Here is a 14,670-nt window from a genome sequence, read left to right as displayed (position 1 = left end):
CTTCAAATACACCTGGAAATTGACCTATGCCCCGAGAGCAATAAAAGCAAGGGACTCACTTGTGATGATAGGTTTCCACTTTTTCTCTGTCCATTACTTGTGCTTGAACTTTAATTTTTTGACCCAGAACACCACCTCAACTCCCCCACCTTCCTTACCAGTTCCCATTTTTCATGTGGCGTTTTGAGAATAGGCGATCGACGCTGCTGTCGCAAACGTTTGGGATGTGCAACGTTCGTTGAAGACAGTTTGTATTTCATCAATATGGCGTGCAAGGTCTGTACGTCACCGTGAGAATATTCGTTAGTAACTTGCCAACGGTCGGTGGTTTACCCCGGGTATTACGCATTCCTCCACCCATAAAACTGACCGTCATCATATAAGGGATTTAATACATAAAGTAGTATAGATAATATTAAATAGTTAACATACACAAAGAAATAAATAAATTGCTGTTACTTGTTTCTTTCAGATCTCAATTCTCATGTTTGGAGCTGAGTTGCTGGAGCTGCCAAAAAGCGGCGCGTTCAGAGCTATGAGAACACTACGAGCGCTAAGGCCTCTCAGGGCCGTCTCTCGTTGGGAAGGGATGAAGGTGAAACAAACGTTGGCTTTTCATTTGTCGTGCTTTCCATAACAATGATTGCATTATTAATATGGATAGAAGTTATTTGTAATTGTAAATATTATTATAATCTAAAGCAGTAATAGTTGTAAAAGAGCTTGCATTCTTCCTCAGAGCCATCGAAGCTGGTTTACTGATGTTTCGACTCGGTCTCACAGTTATGCTGGTTACTTTTATTGCAAAGTCAGAAGTTCATGCAGAAACTATATGCTGAATATTTTAGGACTATTATAATTATTCTCTTAACATCACAATGTCAAGCCAGGTCTATCTTTCAAGAACATCAAATTCTAATATTATTTCTGGAATTATTTTTAGAAAGAAACATTTTCAGAAACCGTTTTTTGTAAGATTATATAATTCATTCCTTGATAACTTAATATTACAGTTCGGTCAGGGAATATCTGTTATAACAAATATATATATATATATATATATATATATATATATATATATATATATATATATATATATATATATATATATATATATATATATATATATATATATATATTCTTAATTTTGTTTTGCATGTATTTCGGTCACATATCTCACTCAATTTCCGATGTTGTCATAAATGTACTGCAATTAACATTTTACAACATTATCAAGCACCATCCACTGGGTTTATTCTGATATTACACTATATATAAACGTTTATACATTTATTTTGCACAATGGGCTTAAGACTCCACCCATTATACAAATACATTTATACAGTAGAAATAATTCTCTGGTTAGTATTCCACTACACTCTGTATATTCTATTGTTCAGAATCCTGTAGTGCCACTGATAATTTTTACGTCATACATAAGTAATGTAACTTCCAAAAGAAACCGAAGACTTCATTGAGGCTCATTATTTCGACATTTCATTTTGCCAGCATCAGGAAAGGTATGGCTGATGATTGTAAAATATAAAATGCCCAAACATTGAGCCACAGTGAAGTAATCTTGTTTCGGAGTCACGCCAGTTGTGTATCCCAAGTTTTGTATTGGTAACATTTGCCTCAATATGCTCAGTGCCCATTTCAGTGCTATAGGCCTGTGCTTAATACCAGAACGAGGCCTTTAGAAAGAGTGACTTGTGTCGCCCAATGTTTTGCTTGGTTTATTGACGATTAAAATTAAATATAACCAGGTCAATGTATGTATCTGATATGGCTATGTTCTGCACAACACAGCTTCAAATCACCAGGCATAAAACACTGTACCGTTTTTCTCAAAGTTTATTACACTTATATTAATCGTTTTTACTGATACACTGACTTTACTACTCTTTTGTTTGCTTTTAAGATATTCTGCTCACTCGTTTTGCATCGTGTTCACCTAACCGAACTATTGTCCACAGGTTGTCGTCAATGCATTGATCAAGGCTATACCCTCCATCTTTAATGTATTCCTGGTATGCGTTGTGTTTTGGTTGATATTTGGCATAATGGGAGTACAACTGTTTGGAGGCAAGTTTTGGAAATGTGTCGATGAAGACAAGAAGCGACTGCCAGCTTCGATTGTCGATAATAAGACGCAGTGTGATATGTACCCCGAGTATGAATGGGAAAACTCTAAAGTCAACTTCGACAATGTCCTCAATGCCTATCTGGCTCTCTTCCAAGTGGTAAGCACCACCAAAGCTGTTTGGAGTTCATAATGGAAAGGTCAGGGGTCAGAAGTGAAAACCTAGTCTCGTCTCATTAATCTGAAATAGGAGATCCTTCAGCAAAGCATAAAAACAGATTTGTTACCTATACCCTTGATCTTTCCAGCTTGAGTCATTGCTTGTTACTAAATTGAATTCATATTTTAAACTTGGTGATAGACCAAGTGAGTTTAAATGTGAATCTGGTAATTGCGCTGGGGACGAGGTGGGGAAGGGAGACTTTTGCACATTTTTGGAGTAAATACTGCATTAACGTTTCTTGATGACGGTCCACTATTGCTTTGTTTCTCCATTCCCACTTGTTCTGGAGGCAACCTAATTCAGTTTGGTAAGGTACATAATAATACACTACCATAAGTTACATCAAAAGCATGCCTAGCCAGCAGGAATCAGACTATTTTTATAATAAATAAATACGATATATTGTAATATTTTAATCCAAATTGTCCGTGTGCAGCTATGGAAAAATGTGCGTAGGTGGAAGTGACGGAAATTTGTTCAGTCTTTCATGAAACTAATTCTGTTCTCTATGACTCTATGGGCAATGCAGTTAATATTAGTCGGTCGGGACGATGTCATAATTGTGTAAATACTGTATGTGTTCAATGAATGCGCTATATTTAAGATATGCTCTTTTCCTAGGCTACTTTCAAAGGATGGGGTCCTATTATGAATGACGCCATAGATACACGAAAGGTGAGATGTATCAAGCAGTCAGTCGCTGTAGCTGCTTCCGCTCTGCTTGTGACAAGCTGCAGAAGCCTGGCCGTTATTGTTTTGTTCACGTACTTTACTGTGATATAACAATCTGTGTTGTCACCAGTTAACTTCATAGCGTGCGGCAGAAATCTAGAGGGAATACTCCACTTATGTGGTTCCGGATTATTATGTGACAGCCGTATGCTTCTGCTATGCTTCTTGCTGTGCAACAGTATATGTATATATGCCTGTTTTGCTGATTGCTTTGATGTTTGGATATAAGTGTTACCAGTATGCCATTTGGTAAAGCAAACAAGACGTGCCTTCCATCCTGCATAAACCTGTATAACGCTATAGAATACCATGCGGTTAAAAAAAAAGTGATGCCATGCCTGTACTATCGATGCAATCGTGTCTATATCATGTTAGATCAAGGCATTGTACTCTCAATTATTTCAGGAATTTGATTCTGTTGTCGTTGTTGTTGCACTGGGATACTCTACAAATCCATTTGACTAATGGTATAGCTTGTCCTGGTCGACTGTGCTAACTTTAGGAGTCAACCTTGTGTTGCTTAAATTCTAATTAAATTTGTCATTCAACTTTTACATGATGATAGATTTTACACTAAAATATAATGTTTTTGGGGTATTCCCCTTATTTTGTTAGTAAGTATTAATATATATGCGTTTTATTAATTTTTAGATTGGTTAGCGGGATTTTATATTTAGGACCATACATCTATGTTATCATGACTGGATTTTGGATGGGTTCATGTGTTACTTCAAATGATAAACCGACACCTCTATAAGTTCATGCCATAGCTGAAATATCCATAACTCTTTCGTCCCTCATTCGATGTACTATTATCCACTAATATATATTTGTACGTATACATATAACTGTTACACACTTACCTGGCGTCCAAATAAGCCGAACCTTGGACTTACATTTCAATACCTACTACAGCTTTCCGTCATCTTACTGGGACGTTCACATCGCTTGAGCGTTAGATTTACTCACTACATGCACCTTACCCAAACCTTACTCGCTTCGGCTTCCACAGGAGCGAACATTACCTAAACCTTGTATGTATAATAACTTGCCCAAACCTTAGTCGTCTTGGTTTCTGACATACAGCTATCATACAGTTATGCCCATTTCAACTTACCCTTACTTTAAATACTCGTTTGGTTTCTGACCAAAAGCGCACATTGGATTTACCCCTCTTAAACTCTTGCTTGCTTACACACATTTTGTATTTTATAATAACTTCCCTTTGCCCCCTGTCGCATGGTTTCTTACCTAGAGCTAACACTACACGAACGTACCATATACCCTTATACACTACAACTAACCCATACTTTACTCTGTTGGTTTCTGACCAAAAGCTTACATTGGATGTACCTTTACCCTCAATTACTCGCTGGTTTTTCACTTAGAGCTAACATTATTCGAACCCTCCGATGTACCCTTACCCACCACAACCTACCCTTGCTTTACTCGCTTGGTTTTTGACAAAGAGCGCACATTATTCGAGTCTTCAGCCATAGTAGTTATAGCATCATCATGTAACATTCCCACAAGTGTATCCTTTCATATCTTACACTATACATAACTCAAACAACATTCTTTGAAAGGTTTTTGTCGTTGTTAAACCTAATCATCCTTTCCAGTCATACGTATTAAGGAAGTTTTGGCATCTGTTAATTGTGAATGTATCCTTAACCTTGGTCCAGTTTTTACGTTTCATGAACTAGTATTTGCTTTTTGGTTTGAATCGACATACTGACCCTTGTTTTTGAATCCGCTTTACCAGATTGACGAACAGCCAATACGGGAAATCAGCATTTATTACTACCTGTACTTCGTCCTTTTCATCACTTTTGGCTCTTTTTTCACCCTCAATCTATTCGTTGGTGTTATCATTGAGAATTTCAACCAGCAGAAGAAAAAGGTGGGTAGAATACTGCCTTGAGTCGGTCACCAGTGTAGTTAATATGACTATAGCACGTATTAAATAATTTAAACACAATACCGTAGTTGCATTTTAATACAGCCAAAACAAAACGGTATTTTTATACTTCTATTTACATGTTAGGTGTTAACACCCTACTGAAGATTGTTTTACTCAGACGATGGGGGCCTCCGTGGATCAGTTGGTTAGAGCACTAGCGCAGCGTAATGACCCAGAAGCCTCTGACCAATGCGGTCGATTTGAGTTCAAGTTCAGCTTATGCTGACTTCCTCTCCGACCATCCGTGGGTAGGTCAGCCAGCAACCTACAGATGGTTGTGGGTTTCCCCCGGGCTGTGCCCGGTTTCCACCCACCATAATGCTTGCCGCCGTCGTATAAGTGAAATATTCTTGAGCACGGCGTAAAACACCAATCAAATAAATAAATACTTACATGATGTTATTAATGGAGGTCCCAATTCACCTTTAAGTCAAAAGCTTCCTGTCGGGTGGGTTATCATTTCCAGCTTGCATGAGAAAAAATATCTATGGTATTCAACCTTCAGTGTTCAGTATTCTGTTTATTATTTATATTTTGACAATATCATGATGTTGCGTATGTGAACAAGTTAAGTAATGCTTTTTAGATATAGGCCTACATAGGCTTGTGTATGTATATTTACGTAATGTCTCATTGTTGTGTGACGTTAAAGTTGACTAAATTGTTGGGGAAAATGTAATAATATTATCAGGGAAGGAAATCTTGGCATTTCAGATGTATATAGATATACTAAGTTATAATATTATGTTCCTGAAACTGCGAATTGTTGTGGGCTTCCCCCGTGCTCTGCCCGGTTTCCTTCCAGCATAATGTGCGTATAAGTGAAATATTCTTGGGTACGGCGTAAAACACCAATCGGATAAATAAATATTATGTTGCTGTAACGCAGTCTATTCAAGCATCACTTTGGAGTGTACTAATCATCAAACTGCTTGAAATTACTCAGTTTCGCTGCTCGTTCTCGGGGGATCTTTACGAGAATCATTGGCTGTTATGCTATATATGTACACCCGTGTTCTAGGCTGGTGGCTCCTTGGAAATGTTCATGACAGAAGACCAGAAGAAATACTACAAAGCCATGAAGCGTTTGTCGTCGAAGAAACCACAGAAATCCATTCCGAAACCCAAGGTATAACAATAAATGCCTATAATGTCAGGTATATGTCATATGAAGTGCCATTAAATGCCGCCCCAGTGAAATGCATTTGATAAATTAAGTTGCCGTTTTTCCGGTCATATTGTGACCAGTGACGTCAAATCAGGATTTTGACACTGAAAATAGGGAGACCCAGAGATCAAACGCGAGTCGAGTCATAGCAAAGACTTTAAAAAGGGTACTTCCTGCTGCCTCGCTTTACGCTCAGTACTGAGAGGCTAAAGCAAGGAAACATGACTGGCTTGCCCGGTGTCAGCATAATGTGACTGGGTGGGTGCCATGTCTGGTGTTTTCCGCATTATACTTCAGTGGAGGCAGCATTTCGGCGGCAGGGATTCGCCCTGCCACAAGAATGCGTAATACATGTACACGCACATAATGACTCCTCGTCGTCATTTGACAGAAAAATTATTAAGTACCACCTTAAATCCCAAGCACTCATTAATTCATTTTAGTGTTTCCATTGCCTTTAACTTATTGCCCTCACTTGACATATTTTCTCTTTCCCGTGCATATCCGGAGTTTTCATATAATGATAGAACTCCACGTATGTATTTGTTTTGTTTATAGTTTTGGCTGGCAGGACTCTGTTACGATTTGACCACGAACCAGAAGTTTGACATTGCCATTATGATTATTATCATGCTCAATGTTCTCACGATGACGATGGAACATTTCCAACAAGAAAAGACGTTTTCCGATGTAGTCCATTATATCAACTTGGCCTTTGTCATCATCTTCACGTTCGAGTGCGTTCTGAAGCTGGTAGCCCTCCGTCATTACTACTTCAAGGAGCCCTGGAACGTGTTTGATTTCACAGTTGTTGTAATCTCTATTCTAGGTAGGTTATGTTATTGCTGGTATGTGGACATTGGTCACGCAACTATTCGTTCATTCAAATCAAAAGCTTCAAAATGGACAGTCTTCATGTATAAAAACGAATATGTATATAAGATATTTGTTGTGTCATACAATACAGTGCTACTTTTGCCAAGTCATTAGAGTGCACATCTCCCAACATGGACATCCAATGAGCTGGACATGTTTAGTGCAGCACAGCTTTGGACAAGCCATTAGAGTGCCCATCTCGCAGCATGTAGGCCTATACAGAACCCTTCAGGATTTACACTAAATCGACGAGATTATTATAAGATCGGAGGTTCCATAGCCCTTGAAAAGCGAAATTACAGGTTCAGATTCAATTCTCACTGGTTTGGCTGTGGTGTTAAGTTAGGACATTTGTCAGGTACTTGGATAGGTGTAATGGTTTCCCTCTGAACTCGTATTTGTCATTCGTGTGAACAGAGTATTTATACATAACATACTTTTATATACATATGAGTATAGAACTTCAAAAACTTGTGGGTGAATCGACTCAAAATTCTGAGAGCCATACATCAGATTGGCAGAATCATTGAACTGAGTGGTCAGTGGACTTACTCATCTTTTTGTGAGTTTACAATGTAATAAATTGCGTCATAAGACTTAATTCGCGAAATTGAATTGGCCCAAGTTGAAATGTCAGATATTTGTTAGTCTACTGATCCTAACATTTCTGTCAGTGTTGAATATAAGAATGTTACTGGGTTTCTTTACATTGTGGATTATAGTAATAACAGTCGTGGGCCTTCCCTGGGTTGTTACTTATCAGGTAACTTAAGACTTAAGTCATAAAATGCAAGCCCTTAAAGCGAGACTCAGAAAAGGGGTGAGGGGCTCAAACAGTGGTTAGTATATTGTTCTACAGCAATGAATCAGTGTATAAATTTTAAACTTCCTTGAGCTAAATATTTTAATTTTAGTTGTTTGAAGTTTTGATTGGTAAAAGTCCATTGGTAAAAGTTGGCCCAGTGCAATTGGAGTCAGTAGACACGGTGCTAATAAACCAACCAGGTGTCATTACCCTTTGACGATTTACTCCATTCATACATCTGACACTCACACCTCCTGCTCAGTAATTTATCTTTACGCCAAAAATATGATAAATCATATTTCTTAATCAATCAAATCACATATTAGACCAATGTGCCAACCAGTCAATTGTGAAATATAGTTTGTGTATTGTTTTGGGTTTTTTTTATTCCAGGCATGAGTTTGAAGAAGTTTATCGAGGAGTACCTGGTGGTTTCTCCAACCATGCTAAGGGTAGTGAGGGTGTTCCGTGTGGGTAGAGTCCTCAGACTTGTCAAGTCGGCCAAAGGCATCAGGACTCTTCTCTTCTCCTTGGCCGTATCACTGCCCGCTTTGTTCAACATTGGCTTGCTTCTCTTCCTTGTCATGTTCATCTACGCCACCTTCGGAATGTCGTTCTTCATGAACGTGAAGCACACCGGTGGACTCGATGACTGCTTCAACTTCGAGACTTTTGGCCGGAGTTTAATATTGTTGTTTCAAATGTCGACGTCAGCAGGTTGGGACGGGACATTGTCTGGCATCATGAATGAAGAGGACTGCGATCCAGGTGACCCTAAAGATCCAGATTCCATTAGTAATTGCGGGAATGCCACAGCCGCCGTGTTGTATTTGGTCACGTATCTTCTTATCAGTTTCCTGGTTGTTATTAACATGTATATCGCTGTTATCCTTGAGAACTTCAGTCAAGCCACAGAGGATGTGCAGCAAGGTCTGACGCCGGATGACTTTGATATGTATTACGAAAAATGGGGAAAGTACGATCCCAATGCTACACAGTATATTCCATTGCATCATGTATCTGACTTCATAGATTTTCTGGAAGAACCACTTAGGTTGCCCAAGCCGAACCATTTTATGCTGGTGAAGTTAGATATTCCTATCTGCGAGGGAGACAGGTGTCACTGTGTGGACATTCTAGATGCTCTGACTAAAAACTATTTAGGAACAACAGATACAGAGGCAGTGCCCGCTGATGTGGCACCGAAGGCTAAAGAAAAAGTCGACTATGTTGTTGTTAGTTCTACATTAAAAAGGCAAAAAGAACATTATGCTGCCCGAATTATTCAGCGAGCTTATCGGCGTCACAGGCAAAAACGATTAGACTCAGGCGTAGAGTTACCGCCTAGAAGGGAAGTCGAAGAGAGTGAAACGGAAGCGGAGGTTGAGAAAGACAATATGGACGATGACATTGAAGACATTGATAAATCTGCCAAGGACTCGGATTCTTCGCCTCGCGAGGGCAAAACTGTGGAGTTGTATGCGCATAGTGGTGTGGTCGCTTAAGAAGAAATGCTTGCATTCCGAGTGCCCAGTCCAAGTCTGTCGGAGTGTTTAAATGAAAGTGCACTGTAATAAACTGGATTACGGACGGATGATGTCACGAAAAATATTCTCGTAGCGGTAGCTCTCGGTGAGGAAGTTGTCGTAAGTGTATTTTACGACGTTGTTGTTTTTGGTTGGTGAAAAGGATGTAAATGTGATTTGCTAAGCATCTGGTTATTGGAAAAGCTACTGTGGCAGAGTACACAATACAGATTTTATGTATTGGAAAAGAACTCAACTTGAGAAGGGTTGAATTCGCCGTGGACATGAATGTGTGGATTTACCCCCATCTGATGTAGGGGTCATATTCGACGAGATACCAATGCCACGTGATACGTGCTTTACTTAGACACTGTTGTGGCCAATGAAATCGCCATTGATAAAGCTCATTTACATTATTCTCTCGCACGCATGTCTATTTTTAATCATTTATTTATGGCGTAACGTGACTGTTTTTTCTCTGTATACGGGATGCAATGGTAGCCGTGCTGTTTACGTGACATATTGTTCACTTCTTTCGGAAAGTTACTTTTTAGCCTTGTCATTTCCGGTTTGACTTATAGCAGTTAGGCTTTTAGTGTTTATGATTTTGAGTAGTATCGCATTGATCATGTCGGTACATAGTGATACCAGTCTTCCCACGGCTATCCAATTCTCTGTGATTCGAGCAAGATGCTTGTATTTGTATGGCTTATTCATCAATGCTGAGTAGCAGCTACAACCACCGAACAACCACTGACTGTCCCGACACTGGATGTACATGTATACGACAACACTCTTGTCGTGAGAGAGGATGCTACCCTTGGAATTTCAATCATTTTCCACGTGTATATTTATCCGAGTGACTTGTTTGTCGTACAGCGTATAGAGTGTTTGATAACCATGGAATTATCAAGGGCCAAAATAACAAATACGGTGTTTCAAACAGGCCGTTACACGCTGCAGCTTTTGCTTGTATTGCCTACAATCTATAGTTGTCTTTCTGTGATAGTCCAGGTCTGAGGCTGGGTATGGTTACATCATAACATCAACATGTTTTACAGACATTCCCCCTTATTCTGCTGCGAAACAAGGCAAAAACAAGAATGTAACTCTTTAGAAATGAGGTGTCACTAGCCCAACCTTCACATCGTTTTATCTTGTAGGAACCGTTAGATTTCCGTTATACCGACAAAACTTGCGCCTTCTCTAAAACGGCTCAATTTGCGACATTGGTGTTAGAACTTGGGCCATAGTCGAAACGGCTTCTTCTCCCTTAAGTTAAGGTGTATCCCCCGCTCACCACCCTTCCCAAGGAGAGTAGTAATAGTAAACCTCCAGTGACGCGATCGGAAATGTAGAAGTCAATGCATGACATATACATCGATCACAAAGCCGCGCAGAAAGCCAAAATTAGCCAAATCTGAAAACAAAATATGCATTAGAAATGGTTTAACTCTCTTAGCTTGATATTTCTGGGATTTTTATTTGAACCGCATGATCTCTTGTGCAGGCTGATTAGTTAAGGCCGTAAAACATAAAAGCATACGGGTAGATGAGGTTGTAGTCCACTCCTGCAGATCGGTGCAGGCAAGTAAATGATGGAATCGTAAGTGAATGTCAGGTGGTCACCAAGTGGACTGAACTGTAGCTTAGCGGAAGGTGGATATGATGTCGTATCATCCACGATGTGCAAAAGACTGTAAAGCTTAGTGGAAGTTTGGGACAATTGGCCGCGGACAAATCCCTCTGACCACCTCTTCTGACATTTATTAATGCAAGCGTTTTTTAGTTGATTGTTCATAGCTGATCTGATTGTTGTGCACAAGGAATTGCCTTCGAAATAAAATACTAGCTACATGTGGTAAAATACCTATAGTTAGTTAGAAATAAACCGTTAAAAACCACACATCGCGTCACATTACACACGGTGTTTCTTGCTTTCCACATAAAATCTGCCACTCATATGTCCCACCGTGTGATAATGCGCAATGTGTCCGCTAATTGGGTATACCATAAATATCACAAAGTAGGCTTCAAATTAAGTCCTAGGTGATTCCAAGATTCAGGTGAGTATACCCTCCCAGTTGATGATTGCGATTTGTATCCACATTTACCAAAACAATCTGAATCGGTATCTTCACGTTAGAAATACTTCTTTCTTTTCGTGGCTACGGTTTTATCAGTCTTCATCAGATGACAGAATCAATGTCAACCATGCATTTCGGTGACTAAATTGTCTCGCTAACTGCACGGTGGCTGTGTCATATTCCCCCCTTGTCACCGGATACATATCACCCACCCCTTTGGTGGTTGATTTTGTTTCACCATTACTGTGAACTTTTCTCAAAGATATATGCAAGTACTTATATAAAACACGTCTTTGTTTATGTATTTTTTTCTTTTGTTTATCAAATTGCATAACTGTGATGATCTGTTTAAACGAAGTGAAGATTTGATGACGTATGAACTCTATAATCACGTAACGGCAAGATTTGGTGACGCATGAATTCTATAATCACGTGACGTGCATATTCTGCCGTAGATTAGACTAAATGCTGACTTACGATTGTGAAAATGTAGACGTGTTTTCCGCTGAGAAATGTAAACTTTTCCCAATTTTAGAAAGAGTTATACTCGCTCTTTTAAATTCTCGTAGATGCACTTTTTTCGAATCGTTGGTGATCTTATAGATATTGTAGGTGTCACTTACCACTTGTCTCTCTCCACTGTAAGAAGAAGACGTCTTGACCTACTTTTAAAGTAGCTTTTTTCGTCTATCTTCACATCGTCCTAAGAATATCCTGGCTCAGACCACACTAATACGAGTTATGGGTGAAATTTGTCACCTGGAACGATACTAATGCTGTGTTCTTTCAAGCGTATGGGTTGGAAGGCCGTTATTCTGAGCGTTTCTTTATATATCAAGTGATCTTAAACGAGTCACGTGGCACAAATCACGCGATATTTAGTGGGCGTCAGACTGACGGCAATCTCGCTCAGATGCTCTCTCCGCGCAGGGTTGGTCTATGACAGGTTACATGGGGAAAGACATGTCCCGAGTGTAAATGTATAGCATATTGTTTATATCTGGTATAACAGCTGCTTTCTAATGGACACAACCCTGGTTGGAGAGTGGTTCATGAAAGAACAACAGACATCTTTCAACTCAGTCGGCGTATTTTGATCTGTCAGGTTAATATTCTCTCGTTCAATTTACCAAGCAGAATTTGGCAGATAGTGTAAAACGCTTTTATCGCAACGTATATTGCAGATCTATTGACTTTTCCCCTCCCCTCTTTCCCTTCGATCTTACAGGTCACGTGACTCCTCTGCTCGCTTGGCTTGATGGTGTCTCCATGTCACGTGTAGATGGTCTGCACTACCGTGTCCCAATCATTACTTCACTGTATTATTATAACTAAAGATATCATATGAAATGGTGTAATACATTTCTTTGTAAATAAAATCTTTGCTACACATCAATGTGTCCGGCGATCGTTTACATGATATTAGTTATATGGCACGCAAATGTGACACTCTGTTCGGCTAGAATGGATCCAGGCGCAAGTTATAAGTGAATATTGCTTTCTCTAGTTGTGAATTGTTGTCGCTATTCACACGTGAAAGTATTTATTGGACTTGTAATTATTTCTCTTTACGACCTAATCAAGACTTATACATATATTCGCTATCTCATATGAATACGAAACGTGTATGAACACGTGACATGTATGAATGCGAGACAGGGAAAGAAAATCAGAGAGGACCGGCCCGATAGCACAGTTGGTAGGGCGTCCGCTTCGGGAGGCGGTAGATCCAGGGTCGGTCCTAGGTCGGGTCCTAGGTCGGGTCATAACTAAAACCTTAAAAGAGGAAGTTCTAACTTCGACGCTTGGCGTTCAGCATTAAGGGGGTAGTGCAACGACTGGCTGACTCTACTTACTTGCCTTCGGTAAGTCGTCTCAGTGATGCACATTACATGCACTTTAAGGACCTTCGTCGTCATATGACTTGAAAATTATTAAGGACGACGTTAAACCCCAAGCAATCACTCAAATCAGCTAGGGAGTCACAAGAATTATGGCCTGTTTCTTTCAACTTGTCACCTATATTCAAGTAGGTGTATAAAGTCGATCGCACATACTCATTCCAAACAGACCGGCCCCGATGGCACAGTTGGTATATCAAGGAGGAGGTAGACCCAAGGTCAATCCTAGGTCGGGTCACACCTAAGACCTTAAAAGAGGAAATTGTAGCTTCATCGCTTGGCGTTCAGCAATAATGGGATAATACAACGACTGGTCGACCCTTATCACTGGCTAGGACTTGGCGACTTATTTGCATTCGGTATGTCGTTTCAGTGAAGCAGCACTAGATAAAAGATCTGTCCTGAAACAAGGAGGCACATTACATGCACTCTAAGGGCTCCATCGTCGTCATGTAACTGAAAAATTGTTAGGTACGATGTTAAACTCCAAGGATTTACTCACTAACTCACACCCAAACATGCCTGTCGTAGGTGAGACGTAACACCACAAGGTGTAGACATCTATATGTTGGACGTCCATTTTATTGTATATAAAATAATGTTCATAATGATATATTTTTAAGCTTGTTTCCGAGTGTAGTGGTCAAACTTTGCCGCCTGTAATGGTCTCGTGTATATTTGTCCGTTTTCGATATAGTTTCTCTTCAGCGTTTAGTTGAACCCAGATAGAGCAGACATGATAATTGTGTGCGAGAAGCACGCTGTCGGCCTCTAACATTTTCAGTCTCATTCCGTGGATAACAGAGGTCTGCCAAAACGGTCAAATATTTAAAATGTTTGATCTGATACCCACCATATTTTGTGGCTAATTTTTTTATGAATGTTCTTATGACCTTTGTGTGTCAACGTTAAATGCGGAAATGTACTCTGACAGCGATAGGTACCAGTGAAGGGAGATAACTCCATGTAAATTGTTCAATTGTATATCAGCGTGCAGGTTAAATTCTAAAACTTGTCTTGTCTCTTGCTTTCAGTCAGTCTGACACGGACACTGATATGGATATTGATACAGAACATACTGATTCATATTGGACTGTGGTTCAAGATAAAAGGATGGTGTTAACATATATCACTGGGCACCAAAATAAAGACTACTAATATCCATGCATCCATGGCGTGCATCCTCGTTATTGAGTCTACATCGAGTAACGTTATAAATATGCGAACAGAAAAGGCTTGTTGAATCATGCGCGTTGAGAGTTAGTTATCTATTATACTACAGCTGCAACCCAACCACTTGAAAAAC

General features: G+C 39.6%; 1 protein-coding gene across 1 annotated transcript in view; it reads left to right on the top strand.

Moving 5' to 3' along the window:
* LOC135466214 (sodium channel protein type 4 subunit alpha B-like) overlaps nucleotides 1–12,848 on the top strand; it is a 35,007-nt gene extending 22,159 nt beyond the window's left edge. The window contains exons 21-27 of the mRNA XM_064743617.1: nucleotides 473–595; nucleotides 1,977–2,243; nucleotides 2,928–2,981; nucleotides 4,804–4,941; nucleotides 6,023–6,130; nucleotides 6,728–6,998; nucleotides 8,244–12,848. Of these exons, the coding sequence (XP_064599687.1) occupies nucleotides 473–595; nucleotides 1,977–2,243; nucleotides 2,928–2,981; nucleotides 4,804–4,941; nucleotides 6,023–6,130; nucleotides 6,728–6,998; nucleotides 8,244–9,355 (2,073 nt within the window). The 3' untranslated portion in view covers nucleotides 9,356–12,848. The remainder of the gene's footprint in view (nucleotides 1–472; nucleotides 596–1,976; nucleotides 2,244–2,927; nucleotides 2,982–4,803; nucleotides 4,942–6,022; nucleotides 6,131–6,727; nucleotides 6,999–8,243) is intronic.
* The last annotated feature ends 1,822 nt before the right edge of the window (nucleotides 12,849–14,670 follow it).

Source organism: Liolophura sinensis, chromosome 6 (assembly GCF_032854445.1).
Source record: "Liolophura sinensis isolate JHLJ2023 chromosome 6, CUHK_Ljap_v2, whole genome shotgun sequence".
NCBI classification, from domain to species: domain Eukaryota; kingdom Metazoa; phylum Mollusca; class Polyplacophora; order Chitonida; family Chitonidae; genus Liolophura; species Liolophura sinensis.
This window is presented reverse-complemented; position numbering and strand designations above follow the sequence as displayed.